Raw genomic sequence first — 14,018 nt, 5'->3', positions numbered from 1 at the left:
TGAACAAATTATGGCATACTAATATGATGGAATGTTGTTGTACCACAAGAAATAACAAAAGGGACATTTGAGAAACTTGAAAATACTTTTACAAACTGATACAGAGTGAACAGAACCAGTAGAACAATTTGGAAAGTCTTAATCTCTGATCCATGATGACCAACCACAACTCCAGAGGTCAGGAGATGAAGCATGTTAGCCATTTCCCAAGCTGGGTGATGATTTCAAGTTGCAGAATAAAACATACATTTTTAGATGGTGAAAATATGTGAATTTTTGTCTATGCTTATTTGTTTCAAAGGCTGTGATTACCTCCCCCCCCCCCAATTTTATTTGATGTAGGAGTTTTGGAACTTAACCCCCACTGCCCAGCCTTTACCACTCTTCTGCCTTGGAACCAGTACACAGTATTGATTCCAAGATGGAAGGTGAGGGTTTAAAAAAAAAATTCAGGGAAGGAAATAGAAGAGAGTTCAGAAGGAAACACAAACAAGCAAAACAGATTTGAAAGTAACAATTCATTGTATGCACTAAAAAAATCAAGCTACAGGTAATAGAGATTCAGAGTTTCACATATAATCTTCCTTATATAAAAATCTCTTTGGGGGAGAGTGCTTCTTAAATTTGAAATAAAAATAACCTTTTTTTTTTTTGAGGATCGGGATTATAGCTGTTTTGAGTTAAACTGAGATTTTTCTCAAAGAATATAGCATTTTCTTAGCATCCTGCCAAGGGAAAATGAATGCTAAGAGAGCGCTTGACCCTGCCTCAGTGGCCTGGGAGGAGCAGACAAGTAGCTTTGCCCAGGAAAGGAGCTTTAAGACCAGAAAGGAAGTGGCTACCGATGGATCCAGACTAAAATGTCCTAAAAAGGTCAAGGAAATGAAGGCCTCCTAGCCAGTCATAAGCAGTCCCAGGCCCTGGGCTCAGGTTTCTATATATGCCCACTCTGCAGTATGGGCACTGAGGAGACTGGAGAGTGTGACCCAGGTTTATGGATGTTTGTTTGTTAGGATGTTGATTGTTCTTGTCTGGCCTTCTGTAGAGGGAATGTTGAGATGATTTTTGGTTTTGTCTTTCTCACTTGGTAACTGTTTCATGTCTGGTAATCCATGGTGTTATTGTGACGGATTTTGTATCAATGGGAAACACATAGATGGGGCTCAAGAGTTAAAGTGGGAAAAAAAAGGGGAAGGAAACAGTATTTTCCCCCACACCGTGACTATCCTTAGCGTCCTAATCAAGTGGAGTAGCAGCCTCAGACTCAGGAGACATTCACAGACCTGCCAGCAAGAGGACAGCTTAAGGGCAGGTTCATTTGAATGAATCTCTAAGACATCTACAAAAGGATCACACAATCACAAATTAGACTTGAAATGATGGAAGAATCATAGAACCTAGAAAAGACCTGAAGTCACCACATGCCCAAGCTCAAGTCACATCCCTCCAAATCTTCTCAGTAGACAATGACCTATGTTACACCTTCTGTTGAAAAATATATATTTTTTAAACCAGGCACATTCACAATCTCCAAAATGATCATCAGAATGGTTGGTTTTTATGGTTTAGGGGCACACCATTCTAAAATATTTTGACTGTAAGGAAATACTTTGCAAATCTTTAAATTGGATGCCCTATTTAAAAATGTTTACAAATAAAAAAGGAAAATCTATCTGAAGGAAGATTTAACGACATTGCTAACCATTTTTCTATTCACAAAACTGAAAAGAGACAAATGGTATAAAAGCAAAAAGGCCCGGACCGATTCACAAGAGATCCAATCTTCCTCTTGCTCCTCCTTAAAATGAGAGCAACCTAAGTGACCCTCTCCCCTTGCCAGGAAATAAAAAGAATAAATCCCACAATATGCCTAAAATACTTAGAACTTCTGGGAATATACATGCTATACATACAAATACAATATCATTTCTGTTTTGAAAAGTGGACTAAGGAAAAACAACATACAGAGCATGAAGATAAGTGACTCCAAATATGCACTCACCAAAGAAGAAATTGAATACGAGAGCTAAGAGAAATGTTTGCCGGCCTAAGGAGAGAGATGCCGATCTGGGCTTTACATTTTAATTTTAGGTTTCATTTGGCGACTACTATTAGAAACCGCTCGGAAACTATTGCTCCTCCACAGTCACACCTAGCCTAAGAGCTGCAGACTGTGACTGGCATGTTGGCGCACTGATGTCTACCATAACAGGGTGTTGGTTGAAAATTACAAGATTAGCTCTGTTTTGGGATGACTGTTGGCAGTCTGTATTTAGCGAACATATGCTTACTTCCAATCACACCTACACTCAATTTGCATTTCTTAAAAGACATTCTACGCCAGAAGCAAATTTTACAGATTTCGTTATTCTTTTTTTCCCAAAGCCACAATCTAAAATAAACACATAGAATCCCAAATAATATCTCAGCAAGCTATACACAGGATAAATAGGAAATAATGAAAAGAAAACAATATTTTGGGATCATACAAAACTTAATTCCAAAGTGGGTTATATTTAGGGAGACAGAAGGATCCTGGCAACAGGTTGGTAAGAGGGTTTGTCAACAACTCATATCAATAAGCTCTTGTTAATAAGCATTTCATGCAGACAAGACCCTGCTTCTAAGTATTATTGTTCTCATGTCAGGCAGTAATGTGGTCCAGTTCTGAAAGGACCATTCCTATTCCAGACTAGACAGTCCTAATTCGTGAATGCTCTTGCTTTCTACAGAAGTTAAGGGTTAAAAAAAATTCTAAGAGACCTTAGAGAGTAATTTATTCTAATTCCCTCCCTCATTTTACATATAAGGAAATTGGGACGCAATTGGTTAAATGACTTGCCCAAAACCACACAGGAGGTGAGGGATTTAAACCTAAAGTTTTTAACATCAAAACTAGATCTTTTTTTTTATTATTATGCCATCAATCAGGAAAATTGATGTATGCTAAAACTGAGACTTCACATGGTAGGAACATTACTTTAAGAATTGGACCATGCTACCCCTGACATGAGAACCACAGTACTTGAACCCAGGGTCTTGCCTACACTAAATACTTAATAATTTCTCAGTGAGAAGAGTTATTGTTGACAAACCCTCTTACCAGTCTGTTACCAGGGTCCTTCTATCTCCCTAAGTATATAAACTCACTTTGGAATTAGGTTTTGTAAAACCCCCAAATGTTATTTCCTTTTGGTTATTTCCTATTTATCCTATATATAGCTTGCTTTGTATGTATTTGTTTGCATAATGTCTCCCCCATCAGACTGTAATCTCTTTGAGGACACAGAACTTTTTGCTTCTTTATGCATTCCTAGTGTTTAATGTAGTAGGCACTTAATGTTTATTAAATTGAATCAAATTCTCTAAACTTGGATTCTTTCTGCTTACTGAACAATTTGAGATGAGGAAAAGTATTATATTATTAAAATTAGATATTCTTTTAAAATGTACCCTGTTAAAAGTTATGTCAAAGTTTACATATTCTAGCTTTATAACTTAGGACTGATATTAAAATGATCATTGCTCTAAAAATGAAACAATCACAGATTAGTCATTTATTTGAGGAAATTTCCAACATAATAAGTCCATAGTGTGAATTTTAGTTTTACTCGACCCTGCTTAGTCTTTAGAATTCGAGCAACCAGGAATGTACACCCCCACTTAAGGATTAACTATAGGGGAGGATAGCCTATAACCAGTATGTGCTAGCAAGTGACAAATCAGAAACAACTGACAGATCCCCTGGGCTGTCCTAAGCCAAGCTTAAGCCACCATTGGTACATGTGAGACACAGGAAGTGATGTAATGAACTGCCTATATATTTCGCATTACTTCCTGTGAGGTTCTCTCTCTCTCCAAGACATTGGGAGCTTTTGGCAGCATTTGGAGTTCTGGCATGCTTGCAGCTTTGGCGGACTTGGCGTTGGAGTTTACTGAGAGGAGCTCTGTAGCGTGGTCTACGTGAGGCGATTTCCCTGAATGACCTTTGTGAATGAGAAGGCTTACTCCCTTTCCTTGACCTTCTGAAGATACTAGCCCCTGAGGAGGCCCCTCATCTTGGAGGAGGTCTTGTGGCTGGAAGCTGAGCTAGATTTAATCATCTGAGAAGGTCCCTTGGCTGAGGCCTCTGAACTCCCCCTGGCTTAGGCCAGGCCGGAGCAGATCTTCTACTCTTTCCCTCTTCTCCTTCTTAATTTCTTCCTTCTATTGTAAATAAACCAGCATAAAATCCCATATTGACTTAAGTATTTCATTGGGATTGAAATTAAATCCCTGGTGACCACTAAAATAATATATTTAGTCCAACCATAAATTTTTACACATACCAATAGGTGCCATTCTAATGTCCTCTGAAGCATTCATTTTTATTTTAACTTTTGATTTTTAAAAGTTTTATATCACTTATAATTTGCAGCATATCTCTTTTCTCTTCCTCTCCCAAAGAGTCATTCCTTATTTCAATAAAGGGGGGAAAAAATTGAGCAAAATTATCCAACAAATTGAAATAGTCTAACACTGGATTAAAGCAGTTTTTTTCCAATACGTTTTCCCACAGGGAAAATAGGTACATTAATGTATCGTTGGTAGTCTTGTGAATTGGTACAAGCATTCTGGAGAACAATTTGGAATTATGCCCAAAGGGCTATAAAACTATACATCTTCTTCAACCCAGAAATACTACTACTAGGTCTGTATTCCAAAGAGATCAAAGAACAAGAAAAGACCCAAATGCATAAAAATATTTCTAGTAGCTCTATTTGTGGGGACAAAGAACTGAAAACTGAGGAGATGCCCATCAATCGGGGAATGGTTGAACAAGTTGTAGTGTATGACAGTGATAGAATACTACTGTGCTACAAGAAATGACAGAGATAGTTTCAGAAAAACCTGGGAAGATTTATTGGAATTAATGTGAAGTGAAGTGAGCAGAACCAGGAAAACACTGCACACGGTGACATCATTTAATAATTATCAATTGTGAAAGACTTCACTATCATAATCAATAAAGTTCCAGAGAGAAGTCTTAAAAATTAGGATTCAGGGACTGAGAAGAAGAGGACAATTTCTCCAGAGCAAATGCAACTATTTGGAAGTGGGCCTGTGGTTTTAAATAATTAAAATTGACAAAAGGTCAAAGGTCTTCAAAAGACCTGGAAGTAACCTAAACGTTGCCCTTCCTCCAGCTCAAAGCATTAAGAGACCAAATAAACAAACAAATAGGTACAGAATTGGGGCTGCCTGCAGTGAACAGGAAAAATTCCTACTAAATGTTTTGCTGTTCAGTCACTTCAGTTGAGTCTAACTCTTGGTGATCTCATTTGGGATTTTCTTGGCAGACATACTGAAGGTTTGCTATTTCCTCTTCCAGTTCATTTTACAGATGAGGCCACTGAGGCAAACAGGATGAAGTGACTTGTCTAGGGCTGCACAACTAGCTTGCCATTTCCTTCTGCAGCTCATTTTCCAGATGAGAAAACTAAGACCAAAAGGGTCAAGTGACTTACCTAGGGTCATACAGTTAGTAAGTGTCTGAGGCCAGATTTGGACTAAGGTCTTCCTGCACTCCATCTGCTACATCACCTAGCTATACCCATCCTATGCTGTGTATACATTAAATATATTTTTACTTTTTTACACAAGAGATTTCATTTTATCACAAATTTTTCCGTAACTAAAGGCTCTCTATTTTTAAAAGGTGTCACACACCCAGCTGTATCTGTGTCCAAATACAACCCCGTAGATGTCCAGCTTTCCCACCCAAATCACAAGGACCTCATCCTGGGGTATCACTTAGCCTTGTGTAGCGTGGGTGACCTCTCATGGCGCACTTCCGCCACAACCACAGACACACACTGAGATGAGGGTCTGAGTCAGAGAAAGTAAACCACCTTCATCGGGAGGAAAAGGTTGGGAACAGAGGAACTAAGTGACAAAGGAAAGCGAGAGCAGCCTGCTGAGCCACGCGGTGCCCAAGCCACAGACCCCGGAGAGAGGGCGGAGGGACCCGTCTCTGTCCCAGAGGCCGGACTTCCAGCCTGAGCAGAAAGGACGGAAGAGCCGAGGGTCAGCCCAGCTAGGACACGACAGAGACCTTCCCGAATCTTCCTCTTTCAGCACTTAAATGATAATGACCAAGAGTGGTCCTAGAACTGGCGCTCTGCCAGGTGCCCATTTGTTGTTCTGGGAATGTTCTCAAGTTTCAGTCCATTCAATATTCATGAGGCATCTACTCCATGCAAGGCACTAGGCCGGGTCCCAGGGGTTCAAAGAGGCAGCGAGGCGGCCCCAGGGATAGAGCGCTAGAGGGCTGGAGTCGGGAAGACCAGGGTTCAAATCCAGCCTCAGACACTGACTAGCTGTGTGACTCTGGGAAAATCCTTTAACCCTGTTTGCTCCCTTTCCTTATCTATAAAATGAACTAGAGAAGGACATGGCAAACCAGGCTAGTGCCTGTGTCAAGAAAACCCCAAATGAGGTTCTGAAGCGTCAGACACCATTGAAATGATGGAACCAAACAAGAAAATCATCAGCTTTCCATCCTTTCCACCCCGGAAGCAGCATCTGCCTGTGTGTGGCAGAGGACAGGGCTCGCAGCAGGGAGCACCCACGACCCCCAAGGCTTTTAGCATCTGGCTCTGAGGCTTCCAGGGAGAGACTGTAGCACACTGCTTACTCCCCTTATTCCGTGCCTGAGCCACCTCCTTCCCTTCTCCTCCATGCTTCCTCTACTGCCTGGGCTTCCCGGTGGCTGGAGAGCTGGCCCGGGGGGCTGCGAGGACCCAGGAGCTGGGGACGCCCTCCTTAGGGAAGGTGCAGACCCCTCCAGTGGAGGGAGATACCAGGGAGCCGGGAGGCAGACAGCCTGTCTCTCTCCTGGGGCCATGCCGGAAGCGGCCGGGAGAAAGCCCTGGAAAGGGATTCGTGGACTTCTATGACCTTCCCCTTTATTGTCTGGTAGGAGTAACACACTCTGCACCCCCAGGATGACAAAGAACCCCCTGGACACGCTCCATCAGCCCAGGCTTACCTGGAACAGAATGGAAGCAGCTGCTACAGGAGCTTTTTCTACTTGGGCAGGACAACAGCAGAGGCAGCCACTACGGACTCAACTTGTTGGATATTGGCTTATGCTCTTAATATTACATCCTACGGAACCCATGAGTTACCCCCTCTTTTCTGTGTTATGTAGATCAAATGAGAAAACACAAAGAGTTCTTTGCCAACTTTAGGCGCCCTCTCTCAATGCTAGCTATTTATTTATATTTTATTTCCTCTAGATGGTATTTTTGTCCTCACACACCTTCTTTCTGGTGTTCTGGTTTGTTGTTGTTCAGTCAATTGTGTCTGACTCTCTGGGACCCCATTTGGGGTTTTCTTAGTAAAGATACTGGAGTGCTTCGCTGTTTCCTTCTCCGGCTCATTTTGTAGATGAGGAAACTGAGGCAAACAGGGTGAAGTGGCCCAGCCAGGGTCACACAGCTAGTAAGTGTCTGAGGCCAGATTTGAACTCATGAAGATGAGTTTTTCTGATGTCAGCCCTGGTCCTCTCTCCCCTTCACCGTCTAGCTCGCCCCTTGCTGCTAATTTCCTTACATCTTCCCAAAGCAATTGGTATGGTGATGCATGCCCAGCAGTCACTCAGTAATTGCTTATTAATTTATTAATGGAAAAAAACAATTTCCAAAAACTCAAGGGAAGAATTTCTTTAAGTGATTCTGAACAGACATACTTACAGAACAGGATGAACAATCAGCTCCGGACTGTACGACTTAATCACAGGAGCCGCATCTTTAGTACAGAATACATGGGACAGATCTGCACCCTGGGAAATAAGGAGCAAAAGACAAAGCATTAATTTAAGCTAGTTCACCTACTCAATAACCAAGCTAGTTATCATCAACATCTCACTTAAAAACAAGAGAGTTAATATTGAATGAGTCACTAGGTGAAATATCAGAAGAAAAGAAACTTTCATCAGAAACTGTAGCTTTATTTTTCACGGGATGGGGGTCGTGGGGAGAGAATCTGAACCATAAAATGTCAGAAAACAATTGTCAAAAATGGCTTCTACATATCATTAAAAAAAGAAACTGGTTCTAGTCTTTTACTGGCACTTTTATTTGTGTAAATAGAGATAGGCATAATTAACATATATAATTATGGGGTAGAGAATATGTAAATTAAGAAGAATCAAAGCAAAAACAGCCTCAGGGAAAAAAGGATTTAAGATGTCTGTCATTACCTGAGAGGCTAATAAAGATCAAATTAAGCCTACATACAACATAGAAGGAGCACTGAACAACAAACCCCTCTGTTTCCAGTCCCCAAACATGCAGTGTCCGAAGACTAGCAGTTCCAATGTTTTTCATTTTTTAAAACTAGCTCTTGGTCTTTTCAGATTTGTGGTCACGGATATACGGGGTTTGCATTGTTTTATTTGCTGAAGAACTAATACTCTCAGAATTGCTGAATGCATGAATAAAAGCCAGGCTAAAAAGGCTGTAATTTCTTTAAAAAACAAAACAAAAGCTAGAAACCAAAGAAGCTTGTAAATGAGCAAAAATATCCTCATTTGAGGTATTTATTTAGGAAATTCAATACCAACCTTATAATGTCGCTCAGTTAAAGCAATATCAACAAATGGAATTCTGCCAAACAGTTTTCAAAAGAAGAATGGAAAATATTACAGACTTTTCATATTAATATGAAAGATTGCTTGAAATTACTAGTAAGAAAAATGAAAATTCAAACAAATGCTGACAAAACCTCACATCCAGCAAATTAGTAAAGATAAAAAAAGTGAAAATAATCCATGCCAGAGGGATTGCAGAAAAGGCCCATTAAATAACACTTGGCAGGGCTGTAAATAGGTAGATCAGTTCAGACCAATTATTCAGAGAGGCTCTTTTTGTGGCAGCTTGGTGGTATAGTGGCTAGAGTGCCAGGCCTGGACACTTACTAGTGGTGGGACCCTGGGTGAGTCCTTTAACCTATTTGCCTCAGTTTCCTCACCTGTAAGATAAGCTGGAGGAAGAAAAGGTAAACCATTCCAGTATTTTTGCACCCCCCCCAAAAAAAAACCAACAAAAAAATAAATAGAGACACAAAGAATAAGACAAGCCTAACTGACTAAACAACAATGAAGCTCTTTTTGTGTTAGCTAATAATCAGAAATGGAAGTAGATGCCTATTGACTAGTAAATGTCTAAACTATGTAGTACATGAATATAATTAAATAGCATTGTGACAAAAATTGATGCCTAGAAAAACTAATAGGAATCTAAAGGTAAGTTGGTGGTAGAGTAGATAGAGCTTGGACCTGGCCTCAGACAAGACTTGGTTTCAAATCCTGCCCCAGACACTAGCTTTGTGACTCTGAGCAAGTCATTTAATCTGTCTGCCTCAGTTTCACCATCTGCTAAATGGAGATAATAATAACACCTCTATAGCAGGGTTTCTGAGAGAATAAAATGAGATATTTGTAAAGTGTTGTGCAAACCCTAAAATGTGACTTGAATGTTAAATATGGAAGGGGACAGAACAGCATGACAATAACCAAAAGCCTGAATGCTACGTCATGACACTGACCAAGAATCCTGGCTTTGAAAAATGGCTAAGAAAATGTACATCACTCCCCATTTGTAGAGGTGGGATACTATGATTATGAAATATTGCCTACACTGTCAGACTCTGCGGATACACTTGTTAGTTGCTTCCCTCATGTACCATCTGTCCAACCAGCATAGAAGGTCTTAATTTGAAGTTTGAATTTGGTTCTTTATTTATTTATGTCTTGATAACCATATTATAGGGCTGGTTTCTCTTGCAATCCTGTTTATTTTTTGTTTTTAAAAAACATTTTATGCATCTAAAATATTATTCTGTGATGGGGTCCAAAGAGCTTCAGATAGCCAATGGGGTCCATAACATGAAAAAGTTTAAAAGCTCCTGCAATAGGTTCTTCCACAAAGACTACAGGTTCTATTATTGTATCTTTACTAGTCAAATGGAACGCTGAGAAAAGCAGTTCGTGCTTCTCCCAATGGAATTAGGGGGGAAAGTTTGTCTCTGATTTTCATTGATTAAAGATAAAAACAAACTATCAAGAAGACAGAAAGAAGGGGTGGAAATGCTTCTTTCTTGTGAAAACTGATCATTTATTTTATGAAGAAACAAAAGAAATCTATGCACACAATTAGTTAATAGTACGTCCTGAAGAGATTGCTACTGTGATGGCAAAATTGAGGAGAAAGAAAAAGACGAACAAATTCGTTCTCTTGGGAAATAAATTAACTCTTATCTTGATGAGAAATAATGAAAAAGTTTCCTGAGACACACTGGTTATAGTGAGTGAGCTGAATGTTTCCAAAAGAAAAAGCCATCTGCTGAAATGGTGAGCATTTGAGATAACTGGCTAAATTTTTTTGCACAACCAAAATATTGAAAATAACTTTTTGTCTTTTTTATTACTGATAGTAAATGATACATTCAGAAATGCTAATTTTTTTAAATCACAGAAGATTAAGGGATTTTTTTATATTGAGAAATAAGTGTAACTGCTATTGGAAAAGGAGGCTTCTCTAGTTTGCTGAATAAATAATACTTAATGCACTGGGGAGAGGGCTTAGAGGTTGCAAAAGTTTATTAATAAGACAACATTAAGAAGTGTTATAAGGAAAAGTTAAAGTTAAGGAGGAAAGTGTGTGTCTACAGAAGGCTAAGGCATGGGACAGCAGAGTAAGAATTCTGGAATTCTGCAAGGGGAGTTAAGCTGTTGCTAAGGAACAGTTGGGGCTTATGCTAGCTCTATTCTCTCTGGTTTAACTGGAAGGGACTAACTGCCTTTCCTTTCTGGCTGTCAGTCTACAGATAGCTTTCCCAAAGTTTATTCTTCTGATATTGGCCCTACATTTTAACATCGAATCCCACCCCAAATGACCCTATATTATAGGAGCTAAGTCAATTGTACAAAAAATCAAGCCATTCCCCAACTGATAAATGGTTAAGGGTCATGAATAGGCAGTTTTCAGATAAAGAAATCAAAACTATCAAATAAACACATGAAAAAGTGTGCTAAATCCTTCATAATTAGAGAAATGCAAATTAAAACAACTCTGAGGTATCACCTCACATCTAGCAGATTGGCTAACATGACAGCAAAGGAAAGTAATGAATGCTGGAGGGGATGTGGCAAAGTAGGGACATTAATTCACTGCAGGTGGAGTTGTGAATTGATCCAACCATTCTGGAGAGCAATTTGGAACTATGCCCAAAGGGCGATAAAAGAATGTCTACCCTTTGATCCAGCCATAGCACTGCTGGGCTTGTACCCCAAAGAGATAATAAGGAAAAATATGTGTACAAGAATATTCATAGCTGCGCTCTTTGTGGTGGCAAACAAATTGGAAAACGAGGGGATGCCCATCAATTGGGGAATGGCTGAACAAATTGTGGTATCTGTCGGTGATGGAATACTATTGTGCTCAAAGGAATAATGAACTGGAGGAATTCCATGTGAACTGGAACGACCTCCAGGAAGTGATGCAGAGTGAGAGGAGCAGAACCAGGAGAACATTGTACACACTGTGGCACAACCGAATGTAATGGACTTTTCTACTAACAGTAACGCAATGATCCAGGACAATCTAGAGGAACTTATGAGAAAAAACGCTATCCACATCAAGATAAAGTACTGTGGGAGCAGAAACACAGAAGAAAAACATATGATTGATCACATGGTTCAATGGGGATATGACTGGGGATTTTGACTTTAAAAGATCACTGTATTGCAAATATTAATAATATGGAAATAGGTTTTGAACAACGAAAAAAGGACAATATATGGATCAACAGCGGGGGGAAACCCAGAACTGGCCATATTCTTAAAAATTAAATTGGGCAGATGGAATTAAAGGACTCCATGAGCCATCAAGAAACAATAAAACAATGTGAAAACATGAAGAAATAGAAAAAATTGTGAAATATATAATTGGAAAAATAACTGATCTGGAAAATAGATCAAGTAGAGATAATTTATAGTTACTGGACAATGTGGAAGCCATAATAAAAAAAATGAGCCTTGACATTATATTTTAATAGAGGCCTAATATCTTAGATCCTGAAGACAAAATGGGGTTATAAAACTCTGCACATCTTTTGGCCCAGCAATATCACTACTAGGTCTATATCCCAAAGAGATCAAAGGAAAAGGAATAGGACCTCTATGTATATTTATAGCAACTCTTTTTTTTTTTTGTGGTGGCAAAAAAATTGGAAACTGAGGTTATGCTCATCATTTGAGCAATGGCTGAACCAGTTGTAGCATATGATTGTGATAGAATATTATTGTGCTATAAGAAATGATGAGGGTAGTGGTTTCAGGGTGAAAAAATGGCAAGGCTTATTTGAACTGATAAAAGGTCAACTGAAAAAAGCTGTGAGATCATCGTGCACAATAAGAGCAATGTTGTAAAGATGACCAACTGTGAAAGATTTGTCTGATCAATATAATGATCCAATTTCAAAAGACTCATGATGAAAAAAATATCTATCCAGACAGAGGATTGATCAATTCTGAGTACAAAGTAAGGTATAATTTTCTCTTTTTTTTCTTGCTTTTTTTAAAAATGAAAAATATGGAATTGTTTTGCATGAGTTCACATGTATAACTGATATAATACTTGACTTCTCATTGAATGGGGATGAAGTTGGAGGAAGGGAGAGAATTTGAAACTCAAAATTTTTAAATAAGAATGATAAAAAATAAATAATAAATTGAAATGTAAAATAAAAAATAAGACAATATTATAACATACCCCTAGATTAGTCTACATTTTAGAATAAGAAGATTAAATATATAATGAATCAGGTGTCTACCTGAAAGGAGACCAACAAGTGAAGAGTGGTCAGTTCTATTATGCATAGGGTTAAAATTTTTTTTAATTAAATTAAAAATTTTTTAATTTTTTGTTATAAGTTATGGGTAGAGGAAGGATATACATGGAAATTAAGATAATAAGGTAACATAAAATGAAAACAAAATTTACAAGGTAATTTTTTACTGAAAAAAATACAACAAAACTTGTTAGAACAAAACTTCAGATAATTTTAGCATTCCATAGTAAAACAAATACTTTATCCAAATTAATATCATCCAAATTCTCATTAAGACAGAGACATACAATTTAAAAATTTAAATGAACATACCACTTTGAGGGCTGAAATTGCTGCAAAGTATGGAGCCCCTGTGTACCTAAGAAAAAAAGTTTTAAATGTTTAAACTTAGTAGTCTTAGACTCTCCAGACATCTCCAGAATTCATTCAATAAAGTGATCACAATGGAGACCATGTGAAATGTAAAATTAAGTAAAGTAATAACTTTCCATCGTAGCTTACTGGATTGAGAGTCAAGCCTAGAGATGAGAGGTTCTGGGTTCAAATCTGACCTCAGAATTTCCTAGCTGTGGGACCATGGGCAAGTCACTTAAGCCCTCATTGCCTAACCTTTACTGCTCTTCTGCCTTAGAACCAACATACAGTATTGATTCTAAGATGGAAGATAAGGGTTTAAGGGGAAAAATGCTTTTGAATAATAATGAAAAATCTTCAGTATAAAACATGTGGGAGGGGAAACAACTTCTGTTTAATTCACTTTAATTTATTCTACAGGAGACTGCACTAGTTTACCTAAAATTTGAATAAAATATACCATATCTACCAGCATAGATGATTTGATATATATATATATATAAAGTGCTTTTCAAATCTTAAATCCTTGTATGTCAATTGTTATCAAAATGTACTCATGAAGTTCAAATATTAATTTTAACAACCAAAACATTAATATTTCTATGTTCTTCTGCCTAACTGGAAAATCAAATGCCACTTGAAAATTCTATATTAAGATAATAGTCAAATGTCTGATTTATTTTGGGGGGACGTTAAAGGAATAGACTCTTCAACCTGTGACTTCTCTTGTTTAGGGAAAACATGATAGAGAAATTCTTTCTACTAAT

At 38.3% G+C, this 14,018-nt stretch overlaps 1 protein-coding gene across 4 annotated transcripts in view; it reads right to left on the bottom strand.

The window, feature by feature from the left end:
- The window catches only part of NAXD (NAD(P)HX dehydratase), a 74,952-nt gene that overhangs the window by 47,951 nt on the left and 12,983 nt on the right, over positions 1-14,018 (bottom strand). For all 4 annotated transcript variants that reach the window (XM_007501291.3, XM_001374961.5, XM_007501290.3 and 1 more), the window contains 2 exons: positions 13,210-13,255; positions 7,737-7,825 (listed from right to left, as the gene is read on the bottom strand). In XM_007501291.3, coding sequence (XP_007501353.2) covers positions 7,737-7,825; positions 13,210-13,255 — 135 coding nt within the window. The remainder of the gene's footprint in view (positions 1-7,736; positions 7,826-13,209; positions 13,256-14,018) is intronic.

This window comes from Monodelphis domestica, chromosome 8 (assembly GCF_027887165.1).
Source record: "Monodelphis domestica isolate mMonDom1 chromosome 8, mMonDom1.pri, whole genome shotgun sequence".
In the NCBI taxonomy this organism is placed as follows: Eukaryota; Metazoa; Chordata; class Mammalia; order Didelphimorphia; family Didelphidae; genus Monodelphis; species Monodelphis domestica.
Note: the sequence above shows the minus strand (reverse complement) of the source record. Positions and strands in the feature narration are given on the sequence as shown.